Source organism: Heptranchias perlo, chromosome 9, assembly GCF_035084215.1.
Source record: "Heptranchias perlo isolate sHepPer1 chromosome 9, sHepPer1.hap1, whole genome shotgun sequence".
Taxonomy (NCBI): Eukaryota; Metazoa; Chordata; class Chondrichthyes; order Hexanchiformes; family Hexanchidae; genus Heptranchias; species Heptranchias perlo.
Window position 1 is genome coordinate 46,602,654 of NC_090333.1, and position 24,573 is coordinate 46,627,226.

Below are 24,573 nucleotides of genomic sequence, written 5' to 3' on the forward strand. Positions count from 1 at the left end.
TGCCCCTCATTATTTTATAGACTTCTATAAGATCACCCCTTAACCTCCTACTCTCCAGGGAAAAAAGTCCCAGTCTATCTAACCTCTCCCTATAAGTCAAACCATCAAGTCCCGGTAGCATCCTAGTAAATCTTTTCTGCACTCTTTCTAGTTTAGTACTATCCTTTCTATAATAGGGTGACCAGAACTATACACAGTTCTGGTCACATTTGCCTTCACCAGTCTTTTCCCTTTTACATACCTATGGAAGCTCTTACAGTCCGTTTTTATGTTTCTCTACAGTCCGTTTTTATGTTTCTCGCTAGTTTACTCTCATATTCTATTTTCCCTTTCTTTATCAATTCCTTGGTCCTCCTTTGCTGAATTCTAAAATGCTCCCAACCCTCAGGCTTACTGCTTTTTCTGACAACTTTATATGCCTCTTTGATTTAATACTATCTTTAATTTCTCTTGTTAGCCACGGTTGAACCACTTTTCCTGTAGGGTTTTTGTGCCTTAAAGGAAAATATATTTGTTGCAAATTATGTATTAATTCTTTAAATGCTAGCCATTGCCTGTCTACCGTCATACCTTTTAATGTAGTTCCCCAATCAACCAGAGCCACCTTGCGCCTCATACCTTCGTAGTTTCCTTTGTTTAGATTTAAGACCCTAGTTTCAGATTGAAGTACATCACTTTCCCAGTCATCCTTCCCTTCCCCCACCCTCCTGATTGCCCCCTCCCCAATCACTTCCCTCCCTCTCCCAGGAACTACCTGAGAGCCACTGCAGTTGACCCAGTGGACCGATATTGAAATTCTCTTCATCAACAAGCTGCCTGAGGACACCAGCAGATGTATGCAGCTCAGTGGTCTCATGTAAATGAAGCCTGAGGCCCAATGTCAGGTGTACCTCGGGACTACCTGTTCCCTTACAGGCTGCGCATACCAATTTCTAGGCCAGTATTCTTACAAATAGGCTCTATGCGTGTGTACTGTGGGACTTGATTTCTGTGCAGTCACCAGAGAAACTGGGAGGAATACCTGAAATACATTGACTTTCCTGCAATCTCAGCAATCATCCTGTGGAAGGCTAGTAAAATTTTCTTCAGGAACTCTCATTCTCTCAATCTCTCATTCTTCCCACGTACAATAAATAAGATGATTCAGTCTTAACCTTCGAGCTGGGCAGTAGCTCAGCTGCATTGCCCCCATGAGGTACTCCACATCTGACATTCTAATCCAGTTTAATTTCAAAAACTTTGAGTTGATTACACTCACTTCAGAACAGCTAGAGTATTGTTTCCTTAGACTAAGGGACAAGTACTCTTACCATGATGATAAGGCAATGAGATTACTGTCCCTTCTACTTCACAGACTTGAAGTTAGTCAAGCATTTGCCGAGATCATGCTGGAGGACTAGACCATCTTGTCTAATTCTGAGAGGCTGTGGCAAAATAAAGGAATTTCTGTATTATATTTTGTATGATTTTAGTAAGACAGGATAAATGTGATTTAAAAATGGGAAGACCTGGTAACATCATTGTTTCTGTAGCAAATACACAAAACTGATCAGTCTTCTTAACATATTCATTGGAAAACATTTGATCTAATGTCAACTTGACTCAGTTTGTATCATTCCCACCTGAGTCAGAAGCTTGTGGATTCAAGCCCCACTCCAGAACTTGAACAAATAATCTAGGCTGACACTCCAGTGCAGTACTGAGGGAGTGCTGTATTGTTGGAGGTGCCGTCTTTTGGACGAGATGTTTAACTGAGGCCCAGTAAGTGCTTTTGCAAGACTTTACCAGTATCTGTACAACTCCCATAACTTCTCCGTGACATCTGGACTTCTATAGAAATTACTTTGTTTGAGATTAAGAAAGCAGAGCTAGTGAAGCTTTCCCTCATCCAATTTAGCAGGGTAATTTATGTTCTTTCCCTGTGTGTAAAAAGCTGAGTTCTGTTAGGTTCTATCTGGCATTTTAAAAATATATTTGCCCACCACATGCCCTATCTTGAGATGGTGTCTGCATGTTCCAATAAAGCTCTTATTATGGTATTTCATTGATAAAGCAAAGACCCCGAAGACTACAATGGTTGCAGGCCCATCACCTTTGTTAGTATAAATGGCAAGGCACTTTCAGAATTGCTGACAACTCACATATAAACAGTTCCATTATTTTTCATCCAGTTTTCTTATGGCACTTCTGTTTATGCTATTGCATCTGGTATATCTCTTTCCCTCTTTTATGTACCTTTTATAAATTGGGTTAATGTTTGTTTCCTTTGCTTGCCTAATCACTTGCTACCATCTTGTGTACTGAATGTTTAATTAGTCTAAAGTGAAATTGTCATGCATTGTGCTCAATAAGAAACATTTTTTGTCTTCTGTATTTACTGCAAAATTCCAATAAAATATCACATAAAAATAAGTAACAAAATCTAATGTTGTTTTGCAAGCCACCAATTCTAGTTAATGCAGTTTTCTTAAGAATCCATCTAGTGGTGTAAAATAAAAAAACTAATTGTATAGCTCTTCTTAAAGAAAGAACACTACTATACAAATTCTGTTATGAACAAGAAGGATGATACCAGAACTGAGAGGATATACTTATCAGGAAAGGCTGAACAGGCCAGGGTTTTTTCCTCTAGAAAAGAGAGGGCTGAGGGGTGACCTGATAATGAAAGGGTCTTTAAAATAATAAAAGTGTTTGATAGGGTGGATGTAGAGAAAATGTTTCCACTTGTGGGGGAGTCCAAAATTAGAGGTCATAAATATAAGATAGTCACTAAGAAATCCAAAAGGGAATTCAAGACAAACTAATGGAATTCAGGGGAAAATGTGGAACGTGCTATCATAAGGAGTAGTTGAGGCAAATAGCATAGATGCATTTAAGGAGAAACTAGGTACGCACGTGAAGGAGAAAGGAATAGAGGATATGCTGATAGGGTCAGATGGAGTAGGGTGGGAGGAGGCTCATGTGAAGCATAAACGCCGGCATAGACCAGTTGGGCAGAATGGCCTGTTTCTGTGCTGTAGACTCAATGTAACTCGATGTAGCAACAGAAATGTAACGGATGACTAGCTATTGTTTATGGAACTGTAAGTAAATATTATAATCCATTATAATGTAGTTAGGCAGTGCTGCCTCTGAAATAGCGTTTGGTTGGCATGTGGGCTACACAGAAATGTACATTGCAAGCTGCAGAGGGCAAAAACCTAATTAGTTGAGGTAAATTTATTTGAGTGGAATATCTAGCTCCACATAGTGATAACTGGAATGCTGCGTGGCCTGGAGTAGTCGAATTTAAATCCCAGACTGAACACAGTATCTAAGTAGAATTTTTTTTAAAACTGATTGCCTTTTCTCTTTTGGGTTTACAGCAATTTGTGTTCATTTGTCTGAAGTTTCATTCATTGTATTTTAAGTTTCTTTGGAGATTAGATCTAAAGCCTTTTGAAGTTATTAGCCTAACACCCAACAACAAAGCGAAACAGGCAACTTCAGGTTATCTCCATGTACCAGAATACCATCTTCATCTTCAAAAGAATTCCCAGTTTTGATCTCTGAAAAACCTCATAACAAGAAACCACTGGATATAACAAAAAGTTTGTAGAAACACAAACTGAAAGCTTCTGGAAATTTAGTGAAAAAAATAATTTTATGATTAATATCTTCAAACCTATGAAGCTCCAAAGTGAATAATGTAATTTGAAGCTTACCATTACTTTCACAAATGTTGAATTGTTTGCTTCATTTTTAACTAAAGAGCTGACTGTATATTTTGACCAATGGATCAGATGGGTTTATTTTCTGGATGTAAGTAACAGGAAGGAAATTTTGCTCTCAAGGAAATAGTTTTTCTTTATTTAATGTAATCATGAGAATTGATCACGTCTGTTGGGATTATATTTGTATGCTGAGTCATCAGTTCACCTATTGTCCATTGTAAATATGTATGAAGTGTGGGGATTATGCATGTAAATGTGAATTGCGAGGACCTCTGCAGACAAAAATGTATTTCATTCTGAACCTGGTGCAATCTGTATAATGCTTTTAATTGAAACATCTCTAATGCTAATGGGAAAGAATGAGGAATTATTTGATTTGGCCTGGGAGAAGCAACAATCCCGAAATGGATGATTTTCAACAACTGATAGGTTAAAAACTATGGTTTGTTTTAGTTCAGTAGTTCGTTCGAAAATTCTGGTATGTAACTAGCTGAAAGAAACTCTGTATTGATCATAGCCTGAGTTATACATTATGATATGTTATGCTATTGCAGAATCTGAGACCTACTAAATGTCACCTTAGCTCAGTAACACTCTTCCCCCAAGTCAGGAGGTTATGGGCTCAGGCCTCACTCAAGGATAGGAGAAAAAAATCTAAATTGATACTTAAGTGTTAGAATCATAGAAAGGTTACAGCATGGAAGGAGGTCATTAGGCCCATCGAGTCCGTTCCGGTTCTATGCAAAAGCAATCCAGCTAGCCCCACTCCCCTGCCCTATCCCCGTAGCCCTGCAATTTTTTCCCTTTCAAGTACTTATCCAGTACCCTTTTGAAGGCCATGATTGAATCTGCTTCCACCACCCCCTCTGGCAGTGCATTCCACATCCTAACCACTTGCAGTGTAAAAAAGTTTTTCCTCTTAGTGCCTGCTCCTCCATTCAATAAGATCATGGCTGATCTTCGACCTCAACTCCACTTTCCCGCCCGATCCCCATCTCCCTTGATTCCCCTAGAGTCCAAAAATCTATCTATCTCAGCCTTGAATATACTCAACGATTCAGCATCCACAGCCTTCTAGGGTAGAGAATTCCAAAGATTCACAACCCTCTGCATGAAGAAATTCCTCCTTATCTCAGTCTGAAATGGCCAACCCCTTATCTGCGACTATGCCGCCTAGTTCTAGACGCCCCAGCCAGGAGAAACAACCTCTCAGCATCGAACCTGTCAAGCCCCCTCAGAATCTTATATGTTTCAATGAGATCACCTCTCATTCTTCTAAACTCCAGAGAGTATAGGCCCATACTACACAATCTCTCCTGATAGGATAAGATCATTAGATTGATTCCTGGGATGAGAGGGTTGTCCTATCAATCTTACAATCTGTTTTTATATTTCTTGCTATTTTACATTCATATTCTATTTTTTCCCTTTTTATCAATTTTTTGGCCATTTCTCAGGCTTACTACTTTGCTTCGCAACATTATAGGCCTCTTCTTTTAATTTAATACTATCCTTAACTTCTTTAATTAGCTACGGATGAATCACTTTTCCCGTGGAGTTTTTATTTCTCAATGGAATGTATATTCATTGAGAATATTGAAATATTTCATTAAATGTTTGCCATTGCTTATCTACCATCATATCCTTTAATCTAATTTCCCAATCTACCTTTGCCAACACGCCTCTTTTCCTATGTAATTGGCTTTATTTAAGTTTAAGACTCTAGTTTCTGACTTAAGCATGTCACTCTCAAACTCATAGAATCAATGAATCATAGAAAGGTTTCAGCACGGAAGGAGGCCATTCGGCCTATCGAGTACGCGCTGACTCTCTCAAAGAGCAATCCAATTAGTCCTACTCCCCAGCCCTATCCCCATAGCCCTGCAAATTTTTTCCTTTCAAGTACTTATTCAATTCCCTTTTGAAGGCCACGATTGAATCTGCCTCCACCACCCCCTCAGGCAGTGCATTCCAGATCCTAACCACTCGCTTCTCAATGTGAAATTCTATCATATTATGATCAAACTTCCCCAGAGGATCCTTTACTGTGAGATTACTAATTAACTGTGTTTCATTGCACAATAAAAGATCTAAAATAGCCTGTTCCCTGGTTGGTTCCACGACGTAGTGTTCGAGGAAACTGTCTTGAATGCATTCCATGAACTTGTCCTCCAGACTACCTTTGCCAATTTGATTTGTCCAGTCTATATGAAGATTAAAGTCCCCCACGATGATTGCATTAAACTTTGTTACAAGTTCCTATTATTTCTTGATTGATACTCTGTCCAATGGTATAGCTACTGTTAGGGGGCCTTTAAACTACTCCCACCATTGTTTTCTTCAATTATGCCTGCTGACCTCTGCAGACCCAAAAGTGATCAATCTAACTTTCAAAGTAGCAAAATACCTTGTTTGTGAGTGATGTGTTAACGCTGTGATCATTGTCTGTTCCAGACCCTCCCACAATAATGGAAATTAAGAGTCATGGTATGGTACTGGGTAAAGGAGGATTGTTGCGATGTGAGGCTTTAGCAGTTCCAGCAGCAGCCTTTGAATGGTATAAAGGAGACAAAAAGTAAGTCCACGTTTTGAAGAAAATCAGATTTCTGATCTTTCTCTGATTGTCTTTCACTTTCATGCCATACGTTATACAAATGTTGGTTGTTGTCGACCGCTATATTGGTAAACTGTTAGCTTGATATGCTACAGCAGTGACCATAATGTATTAATGCCCAAAGCTAAAAATTGAGTATGTTATTGAACACTCAAGATCACTTCTCTAAACCAAAGAACAATAACTTACAATATGAAAACAGGAATTGCTAGGAATGAGGAGCAGGTTGATCAGCATTTGAAAAGAAAGGTCTGGGTGTAATACTTCAAGGTGACTGAAGAATCAGCTTTTATAGTTCAGACAAGTTATGCTAAATCTTTATAAAACACTGGTTAGGCCTCAGCTGGAGTATTGTGTTCATATCTGGGCACCACACTTTAGGAAGGATGCCAAGGCCTTAGAGACGGCGCAGAAGAGATTTACTAGAATGGTACCAGGCGCGAGGGACTTCAGTTATTTTTTTTATTCGTTCATGGGATGTGGGCGTCACTGGCAAGGCCAGCATTTATTGCCCATCCCTAATTGCCCTTGAGAAGGTGGTGGTGAGCCACCTTCTTGAACCGCTGTAGTCCGTTTGGTGAAGGTTCTCCCACAGAGCTGTTAGGTAGGGAGTTCCAGGATTTTGACCCAGCGACGATGAAGGAACAGTGATATATTTCCAAGTCGGGATGGTATGTGACTTGTAGGGGAACGTGCAAGTAGTGTTGTTCCCATGTGCCTGCTACTCTTGTCCTTCTAGGTGGTAGAGGTCGCGGGTTTGGGAGGTGCTGTCGAAGAAGCCTTGGCGAGTTGCTGCAGCGCATCCTGTGGATGGTACACACTGCAGCCACGCTGCGCCAGTGGTAAAGGGAGTGAATGTTTAGGGTGGTGGATGGGGTGCCAATCAAGCGGGCTGCTTTGTCCTGGATGGTGTCGAGCTTCTTGAGTGTTGTTGGAGCTGCACTCATCCAGGCAAGTGGAGAGTATTCCATCACACTCCTGACTTGTGCCTTGTAGATGGTGGAAAGGCTTTGGGGAGTCAGGAGATGAGTCACTCGCCGCAGAATACCCAGCCTCTGACCTGCTCTTGTAGCCACATTATTTTTGTGGCTGGTCCAGTTAGGTTTCTGGTCAATGGTGACTCCCAGGATGTTGATGGTGGGGGATTCGGCAATGGTAATGCCGTTGAATGTCAAGGGAAGGTGGTTAAACTCTCTCTTGTTGGAGATGGTCATTGCCTGGCACTTGTCTGGCGCGAATGTTACTTACCACTTATCAGCCCAAGCCTGGATGTTGTCCAGGTCTTGCTGCATGCAGGCACGGACTGCTTCATTATCTGAGGGATTGCGAATGGAACTGAACACTGTGCAATCATCAGCAACCATCTCCATTTCTGACCTTATGATGGACAGAAAGTCATTGATGAAGCAGCTGAAGATGGTTGGGCCTAGGACACTGCCCTAAGGAACTCCTGCAGCAATGTCCTGGGGCTGAGATGACTGGCCTCCAACAACCACTACCATCTTCCTTTGTGCTAGGTATGACTCAAGCCACTGGAGAGTTTTCCCCCTGATTCCCATTGACTTCAATTTTACTAGGGCTCCTTGGTACCATACTCGGTCAAATGCTGCCTTGATGTCAAGGGTAGTCACTCTCACCTCACCTCTGGAATTCAGCTCTTTTTTGTCCATGTTTGGACCAAGGCTGTAATGAGATCTGGAGCCGAGTGGTCTTGGCGGAACCCAAACTGAGCATCGGTGAGCAGGTTATTGGTGAGTAAGTGCCGCTTGATAGCACTGTCGACGACACTTTACATTACTTTGCTGATGATTGAGAGTAGACTGATGGGGCGATAATTGGCCGGATTGGATTTGTCCTGCCTTTTGTGGACAGGACATACCTGGGCAATTATCCACATTGTCAGGTAAATGCCAGTGTTGTAGCTGTACTGGAACAGTTTGGCTTAAGGCGCAGCTAGTTCTGGAGCACAAGCCTTCAGCACTACAGCCGGGATGTTTTCGGGGCCCATAGCCTTTGTCACCTGATGAAGGAGAAAGCCTCCGAAAGCTTGTGATTTTCAAATAAAACTGTTGGACTATAACCTGGTGTTGTAAGATTCCTTACATTTGTCAACCCCAGTCCATCACCGGCATCTCCACATCATGAAAGGGTGGTGGCAGCAGATTCAATTGTAACTTTCAAAAAGGAAATTGGATAAATACTTGAAAGGAAAAAATTTACAGGACTATGGGGAAAGAGCAGGGGAATGGGACTAATTGAATAGCTGTTTCAAAGAGTCAGCACAGGTACGAAGGGCTGAATGGCCTCCTCCTGTGCTGTACCTACTATGATGCAAGGACAAGTGAGGTGGTGGGGGGTGGGAGGTCAAGCATTCAAATATGCCACCTACTTTTACAGAGGTAGCTAATGGGTGTGATAGTCCGGTAACAAATTTTAAAGTGATGGACGTATTGTAAAGTCCTGTACACAAAGGTCAGCTGAGAAAGGGGATAGATATGCAAACATTTGTAAGAGAAAGGCATTGGGAAGGTAAATGGTTAGTCAGAAATGGCTCAAGATGGAATTAAGAGTAGAATGTGAATGATATTGGGAGAAAAGCTGTGTATTTTCAGCGTTTCTTAATTCAGCTTTTGAAGATTTTCTCTTTTTCTATCGTCTCCCTTATAGTATGTTTTACTTTACTCTTTATGAATTTTTTTAACAAAATGATCCCTTTTCACTTATTTTGCATAGGCATGTACTCTGCTATCTGACATTAGCTAGCAATTGTTCCACTGTGACCCTTGTTCTATTGTGTACTGAATGTGCTCATTCAAGACTTTTCTGCTGCATGAATTGCTAACTGTGAAAACTCTTTTTTTTATTCATTCATGGGATGTGGGCGTCGCTGGCAAGGCCAGCATTTATTGCCCACCCCTAATTGCCCTTGAGAAGGTGGTGGTGAGGCCCCTTCTTGAACTGCTGCAGTCCGTGTGGTGAAGGTTCTCCCACAGTGCTGTTAGGTAGGGAGTTCCAGGATTTTGACCCAGCGACAATGAAGCAACGGTGATATATTTCCAAGTCGGGATGGTGTGTGACTTGGAGGGCATTGAGTGTTCCAGTCAAATGATGCGATGAATACCCATGAGCACATATATTTCAAGTAAAAACACAACATAATGCCAGGAATTTTATCTTAATTTTATTGATGCAGCTGCTTTATTTTTCGATGCTCTTAACTGTGGTTTGGTGACCATCTCACATATGCAAGGCAGCTGCAGCCAAGTAACCATGTTGTATTCCAAAATTGTGTACTTTGACACCAAAGTACTTAACATATGCTATGAAAGGTCCAAAAGTGCACCTTGCTAACGTGTATGGTTACTACACCACTGAAGACTAGCAACCTGAACTATCACATGTCATTTTGATGAGCAGATATAGACAACTGAAGCAATCATCCCAGTACTCAGGACAGATACTGGAATATTAAAAGTATCATAAGATAACATTGCGGTCTTGTGGTGGCTGAGTTGATAATTACATTGGGGTCGATCGAGCAGGCGATAGGTGGGGCATCTACTCTGCCTGCCCAATGATGTTGGCAGGAAGCCCAATCGATTTTCACGATTGGACCTTATTTAAATACGAGTGGCGAGCTGCCGGTGCTAATTTTGCTTTTTATAGGTATTTTGGGAGGATGAAAAATCCAACAAGCTTGCCGCTTCTTAAAGCCAGCCTGCACCTCTTAAAGGGGAGATGTAGTTTTCATTGGTGGTGTGAGGAAAGCAGACTTGTAGAGCAGCAAGCACCTCGTTAATGGCCAGAGCACCCAGATTATCTGATACTGCAATGGAGGTACTTACTGAAGAAGTCAGGGCTAGGAAGGAGGTCCTGTTTCCCTCAGATAGCAGATGGGGGCACGACAAATAAGTCAGCAGGCATGGAGAGAGGTGCCAGCAGAATCAATTGCAGCACCTGGCTGCAGAAAAAGTTTCATGACCTTACCAGGACTGCCAAGGTAAGACTCCCTTCACATTTTTCTCACTCTGAATACAACCCTGTAACTTTCTCCCAGCACTGCCAATCCTTCCTTCCCCTCACCACCAATCACAACAGGACACTTCACTACACCTCCTTCTGCTTGCACTCATATTATACAACTTGCATTTACATATAGCTCCTTTAACGTAGAAAAATGCCCCTAGGTGTTTAAATATACGTTGAACACCTGTTTCTTCCCTCAAAACTAGTACAAACAACTTTCTGCGTTTATTTTGTTTGGATTTGGATTCATTCTCACATTTTTTTGATACTTCAGACTTTATACCTTGGGAATGATATTAAATTTCAATAGGGGCAATAAACAGTCAATCCACAACTGCAACCTCCCATTTTTCACACCCACTGAAAATTAAAATAACCCACGTTCTTTCATCCAATGACTTCTTCCACTTGGGTACACATGTCATCCCTTCCTCTCAGCCTGCATATTATGCTAAGCAGCCTCACACATCTTCACAACCTTTTCACATGCCACACACTAACCCACTGACACTCTTCTTGCAGGACATTCTGCCACACATCAGAAGGGAGTCTAGAAGAACCGAGGGAGGTGCAGCCACATTGCAAACTCTCACTCCAATAGAGGACACCACTATCGACAATGTCGGCGGAGAGAAGACACGCAGTGTTGGAGATGGTGAGGCTAGAGGCAACACACGGCAGGATGTTGTGGCCATTTTCCCTTCGTTTGCTCTTTCCACTTAACTCTTACATAGCCTGGCACCCCGGGTTGCATCGCACTGCTACTGCCTGCCCTTGCCATTATGTCCTAATCCATTTTCCTCTGCCCTTTTTCTGGGTCCTTTCGACAACTTGGGCCCTGCAGCTTTGCAGAAGGGGAGGAGAGACCATTTAAGGATGCACCGTCACTCAGTCATACCTTCCCAAGCACCAACACAGAGATTGACACCCTAAGTGATACAGATAGTGAGTTAGAGGGGTCTGCAGAGGTGATTTCACTCAGTACAAGTGAGCAGCAACAGGTACAAGTGGAAAGCTCACAGCCCAGAAAATGGCTCTCCAGAGGGTAAGCTTGGCCCTACCTCTGCTGAAGAGGATAGAGATGCAGAAGTTAGTGTCCAGTCTTCAAAAGAAAAATGTTTTCAGTGCACCAGCAATTTTTTATGTATTGGACAGCCTGAAAGAAAGCTACCGCCACGTCAGAGATGCTGGTTGAGTCTGCTACCAACTTGTGTGGGGTTTTGGTGCGTGGCATTGACACTGCAGTTAACCATGGTTCACATGGTGATCTCAATGGACGCTGCAGCTGTGCCCTACTTGCAGGAGTCTGTGGCACCAATAATAGTATCCATCAGAAATGCCCATGCCTTGGACTGGCTGGGACGCCAAATGGACAGGTGCTTCAATTGTATCACAGATCTCCAGGGTCTGCTATCCCGTAGATCACTGGATGTTCTGAACCAAAGCCCCGTAGCAGGGGCAATTGTACAATGGGAGCAGAACATGTTGCACTCTCTCAGGATGACAGCATGTCCGCATCCCCTCAATCAATGCCAGCCCTGGTTCCAGAAAACCAGCTGTGCCACACTGCCCAGCAACCACTGAGATGCTACAGGCTGCAGCTGGGTCTTTTCAGGCCCAAGATCCTAGAAGTCGCCGATTGCCAGCATCTCAAGAGCACTCATCTAAGCCACATTAGCCTTGCACCTCCCATGCTGAAGCCACTGGGGATGCACTTCATAGGAGCAATAGAGTAGGTAAAAGATCTTTTAAGAAAGGCACTATTGGCTTACATCTGGGTGATAATTAGTTTGATTTGATTTGTTTTCCTGTAGTAGCTGGTGACCCTACAATGTTAGATGCCGTATATCAATGATGGTGCTTGGGTAGAAGTAGTTTATTGGAGGGTGGATTTCTGAGAGGAATCCTGAGCCAAGAACACCCTGTCCCCAAGCAGACAGCTTGCTTACTGTGCAGGAGCCAAGGGTGGGAAGATGGGGAAATGGTACAAGATAAAAGTGTTGTGGCAGTTGCCAGGAAAGTGGGCACAGACCTGCATGATGCACTGCTGATGATTAAACACCAAGTGCATTAATACAATGGAAGCCCTTGAGATTCATAAAGGTAGCAAGGTCATTTGCAGGAGCCTGCACGGCAATGTGTGCGCAGTCAATGATGCGCTGAACTTTGCAGAAGAATGAAATCTGCGCAAACCCTAGAGCCCTTTTCTCCTGTTTCTGGTTGTCCGTAGGGAACGTGATGAAATTGTTTGTTATAGCAAACATGGCATCAGTCATCTGCTTGTCGCAAGCATGAACTGCAGACTGACTGATGTTACTGATTCCCCTGTTGCAGCCTGGAAGGAGCTGGAGGCAAAGAAGTTGAGGGCTATTGTGATTTTGACTGCAATAGGCAATGCAGTGCCAGCTGTGGCACTAGGTTGCAGGTCTTATTGTAGGAGGCGACACAACTTTGTGACAGCAGCCCTGGAGAAGCGCAGCCTCCTTACACACTGTTCCTCTGAGAAGTGCAGATATGTAACTCTGGACCTATATACCCTACTGGGAGGGTAAGGATGTCTGTGAACTCTCCTCTACTGTGGTCTCTCTGCAGCTGCAGCTCCATGTGCTCCTTCCACCTGTTGCTGCTGCTCCTTTTCCTCTAACCAGAACAGAATGGCCAAATAGATTCTCATTTTTAGAAAAAGAGCATTGCCAGGATCCCCATAGGCTTCCTGAAGATTGTCCAGACAGTACAAGCAAAAAGTCAGTGATCCTGTACCCAAAAATTACTGAGAAATATGAGCAAGATATCTGCCAAATGTTTACACCAATTTAAATTGCAGCAAGTGAGTGAGTGCCCCATTAAATACTGCTAGGAATGGCCATACCCTGTGCCATCCATGATTTGTGGGTGGATTTAAGAAGTAGCAATGGCAGCACTGATTCAGATGAAAATGGCATCCGGGTCCTAATTGCGTCATACAATCCTAATTTAAACCTATTGATTGGGCTTCCTCCTCTTTCCAGCTGGCCGCCTAAATTGAGACCTGTTCAAAAATCGGAGTGGGCAGGCTTCCAGCAGAAACTCGACAATTTTATTTCCTCCATTATTTTCAGCCCACTACCACACAGTTCACAGTGAAAAACGGGGCAGCAGACAGAAGAAACTTGGCTCTATGGTATGATGTGAAGCTGAGTCATACAGACCAGGAAGGTCCCGGGTGCAATTCCCCATCTGTGCTGTGTTATTTGGGGCATGATTTTAAAAGAGGAAAATGGGTGGAGGGGGGGTGGCAATCAAAATTACTGTTTTTGGGTAGACATCCAGGCTGGAACCCACACATTTTTGAATGAGACTCAGGCAAATCTCATTGAGGTACTTAAGGTAGTTTATTTTTTGTATATTGGATAGTTCCTGGGCAGCTTTCCCACAGCTTCCCATTCACACCTGGTGAAATCAGGCAGGGTGGGGTGGATCAGTGAAAAATAAACTAAATAAATTAAATAAAATTACATTTCCCATTGTAAACAAATTAAATAAACATACCTTGAAAACAATGTTGCCTGGACCCCACCCCCCACTCTGATCCCAATGTCCGATGTCTGTCCTCTGATCCCGATGTCTGTCCTCTGATCCCGATGTCTGCCCTCTGATCCTGATGTCTCCACTCTAATCTTTGTTCCCCTCCACCCCATCTCTATCCTAACTGCTGATGAGGTCTCTCTCTCTCTTTCTCCACCCCCCGTCCCCTCGGAAGTGCAGCTCCTGTCGGCAGCCAGCCTGTCAATCAGGCTGGCTGCCGACTTCCCTTCCCAGTTTGGCGCCTGCAAATCGCATTTCCCCCCCACCCCCCACCCGGACTCTTCCCGCCGGCATATTAAAATTGTGCCCTCGATCTCAGTTGGGGCACTACAATTAATCTCAGCCTGAATTGAGAAGAATCAGCCAGGATTTCCATCATAGTAACCACAGTTGGTAAATGCTCATGTGTAATAGAACTAGACCCCAGCATCAGCTTCAGGACAGAAGGAGAAATAAAAGAGTAATGAATGTAAACTTAAGACTCACTATTTGGCAGTTCATAAGGAAAGCCTCATAAATATGATATTTGTCAGCCTTTTCTTTTAACATAAATGAATTTACTTCCATGTTTGAATCATTGCATTGTTCGACTTTCTTGAGACCGTGGCCTTGAATTTTACACAGTATTTCCAACACATCATTAACGCTGGAACGATGAGCATGGAGTGGATCATCAGGACGACTGTCATTCAGAGGACTCCTCGGTGATGCTGCAAGGGGCGTCAGAACTCAATTTATCAATGAAGTGCTCTCAACTGATGAACATTCTCCTTTTGTCACCACTGCCATTTCCCCCATCTTCAGACAAATGACAATTCCTTCAATGCAACACACATCCTGAAAACTCACAGCACCTCAGACTTCTTTGCCCCTACATGACCCTGCAAGTTTTTATAATCTCCATGAATACATGAGCACAAAATATGTGTCCACTTCCTTGTATTATTACATCTCCATGAATACTTGAGCACAAGATAAATACAGTTTCTCTTTTATTGCAGCCACTTCTAGAATGATCATTAGTCTTCCTATTCCTTCCTATTGTGCTTCCCCAGGGTATCTAAACATGTCTTTCTTTCTCCTATTCTAGTTCTTCTCTTAGTTGCAATCTGAGGGCCAGTATTGTAGGAGGTGGTCAGCTGCTCGTGAGGTACAAATGGCTCATGAGAGTGAGGTGATCCTCCTCTCATGGCAGCTTGGTCCTGGGAAAAGTCTGCTGAGGGCAACCTTCTCTTGACCTTCACCTGGGCAGCCTGGTCTTGTCTGCTATCTGTCACTTCAATAGTGCTTTGAAGGAATAGGCGGGATGCCCAATGTGTGTTGCAGTTCTGAGAAAAGGTAGGTCTCCTCCAGCTATCGCCATTCTCCTGGGCCCAGGATCTGTTTATCCACTGATCAGTGGAATGTCTAGTCTAATGACAGCTATCAGATCCTGAAAGCCTGCCTCTTGGCCCCGAGTGCCTGAAAACCAGGACGCAGAGTTCTGACTGATCTGTCCCCTACTGTCACTAGGGCTGCCATCTGTGCCTCCGAAGATGAGGGGATACCCACTGGTCAAAGCTCACCTCTGAGGTGGGGTCAACGCAGACTTCCATGAAGCTGCTAGAAAGCAAAACCTTCTATCTTGTTCCTGCAAATGAGAGATGCACACTCATGTGTCACTCCTGTCAGCTGCTGCAAATCCTCAAAGCTGACTTCAGAGTCAGCACGTAGGTCTGATGTTCCTCGAATATCCTTCTTTTCAGAACAGTGCCCATGAGTTCTGGGCTCAACGAGTCTGGGACCAAGGTCAGCCTTCTCTGCAGCCTCCACTGGGAAAGTGGCATATAATCACCTACTCCCACTCCTTCGGCTATATGAATCATCTAGTCCCACATCCTCAATTACACTATCTACTTCTACAATTACACTATTTACAAAGTACCTAAGCTGACGCATGGTATTGACAAAGCAAGTGACAGGGAGTGATATGGAGGGGGTTGGTGCAGAGGAACATGGGCCTACGCCCTGCTCCAAGGAGTCTTTTGTAGCCTGATTGTCATCATTCTCATCCTCTTCACCATCGTCATAGTCCATCAGAAATAAAATTTTGCTCTCCTCATTATCATCATTTCCCTCCTCGTCATCATCCTCTGCCCCCATTGCTCTGATGAAACTGCAAAAAACAATATCTTTAGCCAGGTGTAGGTGAACATAAACCCTTGATTAAAGAGACAGAGGAAGCTTCTGGCTGTCTGCTGCTTCACAGGGATGCTATCGTGATTGTCTAGGTCAGTCACTGAGTACAGTAGTACAGTGGTTATGTTACTGTACTAATAATCCAGACAAGGTGGGTTCAAATCCCACTCTGGCAGCTTGAGAATTTCAATTCAGTTTAAGAAGAAATACTTTTAAAGCAGCAAAAGAAAGGTAAAATATGTTGTAAAATTAAATTCTATTTGCTGAACAGATACGGCAAAACAAAATGGACAGAAATCTGAATCATATGAAATTTGGACTGTGTGCAATTGAAACTTAACTCACTCTTCTAATAACAGCTGGAGTGAAAATTCATATCTAAGCAAAATAAACAATATAAAATCCCAAAGTAATCTTTCTTGGAATTATAAAATCATTACCTTTTCAAAACTCACATTACATTCTCTCAACAAAAGTTTGTTTAGTGCTTTTAGTGATCCCAGAAAGTATATTATGGATGCTAACATGGCTTGCATCATTTTATTTGTACACTTTGGCTCTGTCTCATTGTACTCTGCTTTTCCTTCACACTGTTGAAAGCAATTTGTGTTTATAGTAAGAATGTGGATTTAGTTCAGTACTACACAGCCTATGTACAGTGCAGGGAGGAAAGGCTGCTATTGCTATTACTAATGCTTGGTGAAGGTCATCTCTTTCTAATCATTTTACTTGTTTCTGTCGATCCATTAGGTTGGCCTCTGGCAGGCAGGGGATTCAAATCAAGAACTTCAGCACCAGATCTATTCTCACCGTTACCAACATTACAGAGGATCACTATGGCAACTACACATGCGTTGCTGTCAATAAGCTAGGGACAAGTAGTGCCAGTCATTTTCTACACAGTAAGTCTTGTGACACACTCCTGCATTTCTTATTATTTCAAGATGAACACAGTGGCGATGAAATGGGCTTAAAAGAGCTAGATTTGTGAGCTTTCAATTTTGTTTCACAAATGTCATTGTATTTTGCTGTTTTTGTCAAGACCTACCTATATAATTCCAGTTAACAGTTCTTCCTTTTATTTAACTTACCAATTAAATCATCACAGCTCCCCTGATGGATTAGTGGATAAATGTGTTATGTGGTGTGATATCTTCTGCAGCTGAATAACCTGCAGACATTTACCGTCCAGACTAACCTGAAGAATGGTCACTTAGGCGAGGTGCTGTAGGACTCCCAGCACACATGAAATCATATCCCAGCATGAGTCAGCAGTTACAGAAAGGAGGCAAGTAAATTGAGAAGGGAAAAAAAAGCAAAACTACTTTGTTCTTATTTTATATCATGCCCAAAGATGGTTTAGAAAAAGCAGTGGGCGCAGGGGTAATTGGAGGAGTCACATGTTCAAATTCTTCTAAACTTCCTAGGGTGTCTGATTAAAATCAAAGGGTTTCACAGCCTTCATAGGGATTTCCATCCTAGCATGGACTCCAGGTACCCTGTGACCAGAGAATAATTGCTGTACCTAGCATACAGGCTAGTAGATGGCCTGGGAGAATTATGTTGTACACTGGCTTTCAATGATATACTCTTTATATATGACATCACTAAGCATTGTTGTTCCAGTAACAAAATTAGGGATGAATCACGGGAGGGGAGATGGCAAGCACCCAGTCCATTATAAGTGCCTGTTTCAGGCAGACGTTGAATTTATCCCCCAATAATTCCTCTGCATTCTGTCCTATAGCACAGGGCAGATCCTCTTCTTCTTGCTGGCTCCAGTCTTTACAACCTTCTCACAAGCACTTCACTGACTGACTGCCTCCAGCTTTCACAGGTCTCTGTTTCTTTTTAAAAGCCTGACTCCAATGTCAGCTTTTCATCAAAACTGACCATCCTTCCTCCCCAAGAACGTAACCCACTAGCCCAAATTGGCAGTGTCTCCAAGTTCAAACGAATAGAATTGTTGCAGTAGTAATGAGAGTGAATGTTTGCTAGAATATCAAATTATCTTTCATTGTTTCTAGACGCCCCATCTGAAATCTAATATACACCTGCCAGCTTTGCGGTGCTGTGAATTTAACCTCTTGAGCGCTAATTTTAACTCAATAGTCGCATTTTTAACACCATTACACCAAGGTCCACCTGTGGCTGCATAGACTAAAATAACAAAACGTAACAGTGCAAATAAGTTTCATTTTTCAGTGGAGTATCCAGAAATGTGTAAGATATAATCAGATACTGTATGGTAAATATTCTGACTGGTCATATCAATACTATCAGCAAGACTTTAGTCTGCATCCTTTATGCTAATGAGGATTGTTGGCAGGCTCAGCAAATTGAGCACTATATGGGTGGAGGTGCTGCCCAGCATTACTTTCACCCATTCTGAACAGGCATTAATTGGAGATGCTTGGTTCTATTTTGAATCTGGGCCAATAAAGTGCCACTGGTTGTGAGCCCAACACCACCAGAACAAATACCATTACAAGTGTCCTTCTCAAGAGTAGGGCATCAGTGACACAAAACAAGTGACCCAGCCAACTTAAAATTACAAGCAAAGAATATTAGATTTGGTCCTTGTCCTTAATAAGGCAGACAATGTCCTGTGCTGCCCACCAGTCATAAAAGGCATTGAGTGAACCAGTGGAGACCATGTGATCTCATTCCAAGGTCACCTGGGCACTAGGGCGTGGAACAATGGCAAGCAGTCGGAGCCTCCCGTTGATACTACACATCTTGGATTAAGGAGGGCAGTTTTCACCAGGCCCAGGAGCAGACCCACCAGGAAGTCCTCCAGTCTGCTCTCCCCTCTGCACATCAGTTGACCAAAGATAAGAAGTGTTGGTGTGAAGTGCAACCAAAAAAGCGGAGCAGCCCCTTCAGGTAATAGAAAAGGGGGTGCAATTTTTGGCACTGTATATAAATATGAAAAACCGTTTTATCTTGGCCACAAAATGGGCATGCAGCCCAGACTGAAGCTTTAGCTATCAGTACTAATGGCAATTTCATAACTCGCAGAAGGTTGAACTTGAACTCACAACCTCTAGATTATTAGTCCAGTACCATAACTACGACACTACCGCACCCTGGCAAGCTGCTTGGTAAAGTCCCAATTTAAAAGGACACAGGCTTTTTTACGATAATGATTTCAAAGGATTTTTCCTCTGCTTTCTGGACTAAACTATGAAGGAAACGTTAATGTAATGAATCAAGGAGCAGAAACTGACAGTTTAAAAAAAGCTGAAAAGTTCAGCAAAACAGGAAGATCCTTAAAAATATGATCTGTAAAATGTCTCCGCAGTACCAACAATCATTCCAACACTGAAAGTGCCAGGCAACTACCTGGAAGCTACCAGTTCCAATGCCCTTTAACAAGTCTCTGTTACCTTAATGCTAAAAGCAGCCCAGCCACAATATTTGATGCTTTGACTGACCACTAACCGAAAGAAGGCATGCCAGGGGGATCAATAGCATCACAGCTGGAATGCTTGCACTTGCCATGATGCCACCAACTATATCTGCAGATCATGGAGTACCTATATGGCACTGGCCATGGGGAATTGCCTCTGCAGGATCCGGGTCAGCATAGTCACTTGCTGATCTGCAAGGCCACCATCAGCCAAACTGCACCATATGGACAGCACTGTCAGTAGCAAGGTGACCAGCACAGTCAATTTGTTTTGTTTCTGCCAGCTTCCAGTTTAGTATTAGAATCTTCTACACTATCAGCTAACGTGTCACCCACGTGGGAAACAAGTGACTGGACAACATAACCAGCCATTTCACCTAATTTCCTAATGACTAATACTAGAGGTCTTACACAGCTGCCCCATGTCACCACACGGCTGCATTTCCCAAAGTAAGTTGGGTACTTGATGACGGCCATCAAATTCCTTCTCTTCCTCTGTCACTATCACTTGCTGCTCCTTACCTGTGTCCTTTGACTCACCTACTGCTACTTTCTCACGCCCACTAACCGTGACCTCTGAAATTGGGACGGTGGCTGTGGTGGTGTTTACAAACTTGTGAAAGGCACGTAGGGTGCTGTCTTATTCTAGCCTAATAGCTGTGTTAGCAGGCTACTGTTCCAGGCCCACAATGACAGAATAGTGACAAATATTACAAATGCAGTCTCCAACAAACACCTTCAAACACAGCTTGTGTTACAAAATAATAATTGTATGCTATTTGTGTGCATGTGCCTGTGAGAGATTGCAAGCAGTTGTACTTCCCAATGATCTTAAAACTGTGGACGTCCTCGCCTTCCTCAACCTTGCTTTCCTTCTACATTTTGCAGGCTTTTGAAACAAAGATTGTCATGACCTCATCAGCATTTCTTCATTTACCTAATCTTCTCTCCTACTTTCTTCAACCTGGGTGGTGCCCTTGAACTAGATTTTGCAATTTAAAAAAGTTCAAGTCAAACTTTGCAATCAGGAATTCTGCAAAGTTTAACTTTTAATGGATAAAATTAGACTCTTTTAAAATATAGAACAAGTCTACGCTGCTCAATTACCCCTTTTTGCAGTGTCCCTCTGCACCTCTTGAAGACATTTTCACAAGCTTGGCTTTTTTTTGTTCTTTAGGCTAAATAGTAGAGTTAATGTCTTTTACCAAGTCCAAAATTGTATATTGAGCAGGATCATGGCTTGCATTCCAATGTTTGCTTTGCTCATGATGAAAATTCATTGAAAGCCTTAATAATTAATAGCTCCATATAAAAAGACACAGAAGCTGGTGCAAAATTGACTATTACATTAAAAAAAAATCAGAGCTATAAGGAGGAATTTGTTCTTTTGAATGACATTGTTTTCACAAAGAGGTGTTTGGCAAACTTTTTTTTTAGAAAGGCAAAGAAGTCACTTATAACTTTTCACAGTGGTATTGTGCAAAAGCCAGTCTTTTTATTAAAAAAAACCCTAGATAAAGGGCCTAGGCTGACAGCACAAGTTGAGAAGAATAAGACAGAAGACTAGATAAGACTAGAAGTGGTGGTTAAGTGACACCAGGTTTGGCTTTTAAAAGATGCATTGTATCTTTGATAAATTCATGTGTTTCTGAATGATTGTGAAGGGTCTTAAGTGAAGTGTGCTTGGAAATCTCAAACCTGGGTTCGAGCAGATGGGCAGCCAGGGTGCTTCCACCTTCCAGTCCTCTTCAAATGCTGCTCCTTAGTCCACAGGCTGCTTTGGGGCAGCCTGCAGTGATTCATCTGTGTTTTTTCCTCCTGACCTCTGGTCAAAATTGAGACCAGGAAGCCGTATAGGGAATCTTACGACCTGATTGTGTTCTTCATTTGGTGGCACAGTACCAAATCACCATGACTTCCAAAAGCTGGTACTATCTTTGCAGAAAAAGCTTGTTTATTGGTGTATATCAATATAAATAATGTGCAGAAAATCCAGAACTCTGACTCCAGGGACTCTAGTTTAAAAACCCAGGATTAGAATATTATGCTGCAGTATTAAATGTACACTTTCTTTTGGAATGTTTGATACCAAGAAAAAAATTGTTTAGGTCTGAAGGATAATGAATTTCTTTCAAGTGTATGATGATAAATCTAATCGCGTTTTAGACATTTGAATGGAGGCTCATGAATAAAAAAAAGAGTAGTGTCTGTATGCATACATTTATGGATTCATCTGCATTAATATAACAGTGCTTAAAAGATTATTCAAGTGACTCTGGAATTGCAAGGACGGAAGTACTGACACTGAAATAATCTGATTACATTCCTATTGTGTAGGCTTTGAATGTGCAATTTTTCCTTGTTGCTGTTTTACCAAAAGAAAAAGTCAGCTAAGGGATTGTGTTGTATCAGCACATTTAAAACACTGCTCAGCTGCTTAAACAGTGGAATCTTGGGGGTTGATCAATGACCATTCCACATGTTGCTTGTAAGACAAGGATGTGAATCCATTCTGTGGAAGAGTCGATATTCCAGGTGCAAAAGAGATCAGCCCTTTTGATATGAGTCCTTGCACTTCTATGATGGAGTGATCATTGTGGCAGGGGGAATGGGACCAGCAGGATTGCTCTTGCATAGAGCTGGCACGGACTAGATGGGCCGAATGGTCTCAATCTGTGCTGTAACCTTTGTATGATTCTAAGAATGTTTGCTGATTCAGAGCCCAGATGAGCACATGTACCACCCATGCTTACACTGAACACAAGTTTCCATCCCAGACCTCAGCCTGAACCGCTTGATCCTGGTATGAGACAACAGCATTGAATGACATAATTCATGCCCGGGTCCTAATTGGGGTATTTCTTGAGGACATCCACAATCTGGTCCCTCAGCTTTAACATAATTGCATCCATGTGACCACTGAGTTGAGGCACCACCGAATGCTTCCTGTCTGGAAACTGCACTTGCACTGCAGAAGCGAGTTTCAGGATAATCATTCTTTTGCTTACATGCCCATGTCTACGTTAATGGGCCGACCCCACCTTTGTCACCTATTCCATTTTCCTACAGCGGTGCTGCATCTGACCAGTGTACTCCCACAACAGGGGTTGGTCATTGAGGACCAGGCCATTTCAATGAGCAACAGCTTTCCCAGCCTCACTAAGTCTGCCGCCCTCCCCCCACCCCCCACCACAAAGCTTCCTAGTAGCACAAGCATGAACATTCTTCAGCAGTAGAAGTATACTTATGATCTTGACTTAATTATTATCTTCATAAAGTGGACTGATCTTTTGCATTGGTCCACTGTATTTAATCATTTAAATGGATACTGTAAGCTTCAATATCCCTGAAAGTGTACAGGAGTTGAGTTGACAGAACCATCCAAAGCAGGACTGGGGAATAGGGACCAGTGTCTGGGACAGGGCCACCTGTTACAGAAGGTGATATTTGCAAGTAGGCAAAATGATAACAAATGAAATTCAATACAGTTAACCGCAAGTATTTGCACACTGAGATAGGCATACTGAAACCATATAGTGCTTTGGGGATGTTCGCTGATGATTGCACAGTGTTCAGTTCCATTCGCAACCCCTCAAATAATGAAGCAGTCCGAGCCCGCATGCAACAAGATCTGGACAACATCCAGGCTTGGGCTGATAAGTGGCAAGTAACATTCGCGCCAGACAAGTGCCAGGCAATGACCATCTCCAACAAGAGAGAGTCTAACCACCTCCCCTTGACATTCAACGGCATTACCATTGCCGAATACCCCACCATCAACATCCTGGGGGTCACCATTGACCAGAAACTTAACTGGACCAGCCATATAAATAATGTGGCTACAAGAGCAGGTCAGAGGCTGGGTATTCTGCGGCGAGTGACTCACCTCCTGACTCCCCAAAGCCTTTCCACCATCTACAAGGCACAAGTTAGGAGTGTGATGGAATACTCTCCACTTGCCTGGATGAATGCAGCTCCAACAACACTCAAGAAACTTGACACCATCCAGGACAAAGCAGCCCGCTTGATTGGCACCCCATCCACCATCCTAAACAGTCACTCCCTTCACCACTGGCGCACAGTGGCTGCAGTGTGTACCATCCACAGGATGCACTGCAGCAACTCGCCAAGGCTTCTTCGACAGCACCTTCCAAACCCGCGACCTCTACCACCTAGAAGGACAAGAGTAGCAGGCACATGGGAACAACACCACCTGCATGTTCCCCTCCAAGTCACACACCATCCTGACTTGGAAATATATCGCCGTTCCTTCATCGTCGCTGGATCAAAATCCTGGAACTCCCTTCCTAACAGCACTGTGGGAGAACCTTCACCACATCCAGTGGTTCAAGAAGGCAGCTCACCACCACCTTCTCAAGGGCAATTAGGGATGGGCAATAAATGCCAGCCTCGCCAGCGACACCCACATCCCATGAACGAATAAAAAAAAAGGTCAGGATACACCTTGAATGCTGCATTTAACTTCTGGTTACCAAGTCGCAAGGGATCATCTAAGCCCTGAAATCCAAGCATAAAAGGTCCATGAGGCTGATTCCTAGTGTCAGGGAACTGAGTAATTAGGAAAATTTAGAAAAACTCAGATTCTATAATCTTGTAAGGAGGCAAATGAGAGGGAACCTTTTGCAGTATACACGATTGGAGTAGGAATGGTTAATCCAGTGCACTATTTCAAATTAAATAATGACTTCAGGGCAAGGGGGATAGATTTTTAAAAACTGGTAAGAGGCTAGTTAAGGTCCGATATTAAGAAGCAATTAGAATCATAGAATGGTTACAGCACAGAAGGAGGCCCTTCAGCCTATCGAGCTTGTGCTGGCTCTGTGCAAGGGCAATCCAGCTGGTCCCACTGCCCCACCTTTTCCCCGCAGCCCTGAAATTTTTTTCCCTTCAAGTACTTATCCAATTCCCTTTTGAAAACGTAAAAATGTTTTTCCTCATGTTGTCTTTGGTTCTTTTGCCACTCACCTTAAATCTGTGTCCTCTAGTTCTTGACCCTTCCGCCAAAGGGAACAAATTCTTTACAGGAGTGATTTTTAACACCCAGG

General features: G+C 42.9%; 1 protein-coding gene across 2 annotated transcripts in view; it reads left to right on the plus strand.

Annotated features, from left to right (window-relative positions):
- negr1 (neuronal growth regulator 1) overlaps window positions 1–24,573 on the plus strand; it is a 457,516-nt gene that overhangs the window by 409,811 nt on the left and 23,132 nt on the right. The window contains exons 5-6 of one of the 2 annotated variants that reach the window (XM_067990328.1): window positions 6,168–6,288; window positions 16,846–16,997. In XM_067990328.1, coding sequence (XP_067846429.1) covers window positions 6,168–6,288; window positions 16,846–16,997 — 273 coding nt within the window. The remainder of the gene's footprint in view (window positions 1–6,167; window positions 6,289–16,845; window positions 16,998–24,573) is intronic. The other variant, XM_067990329.1, reaches the window with a different exon arrangement.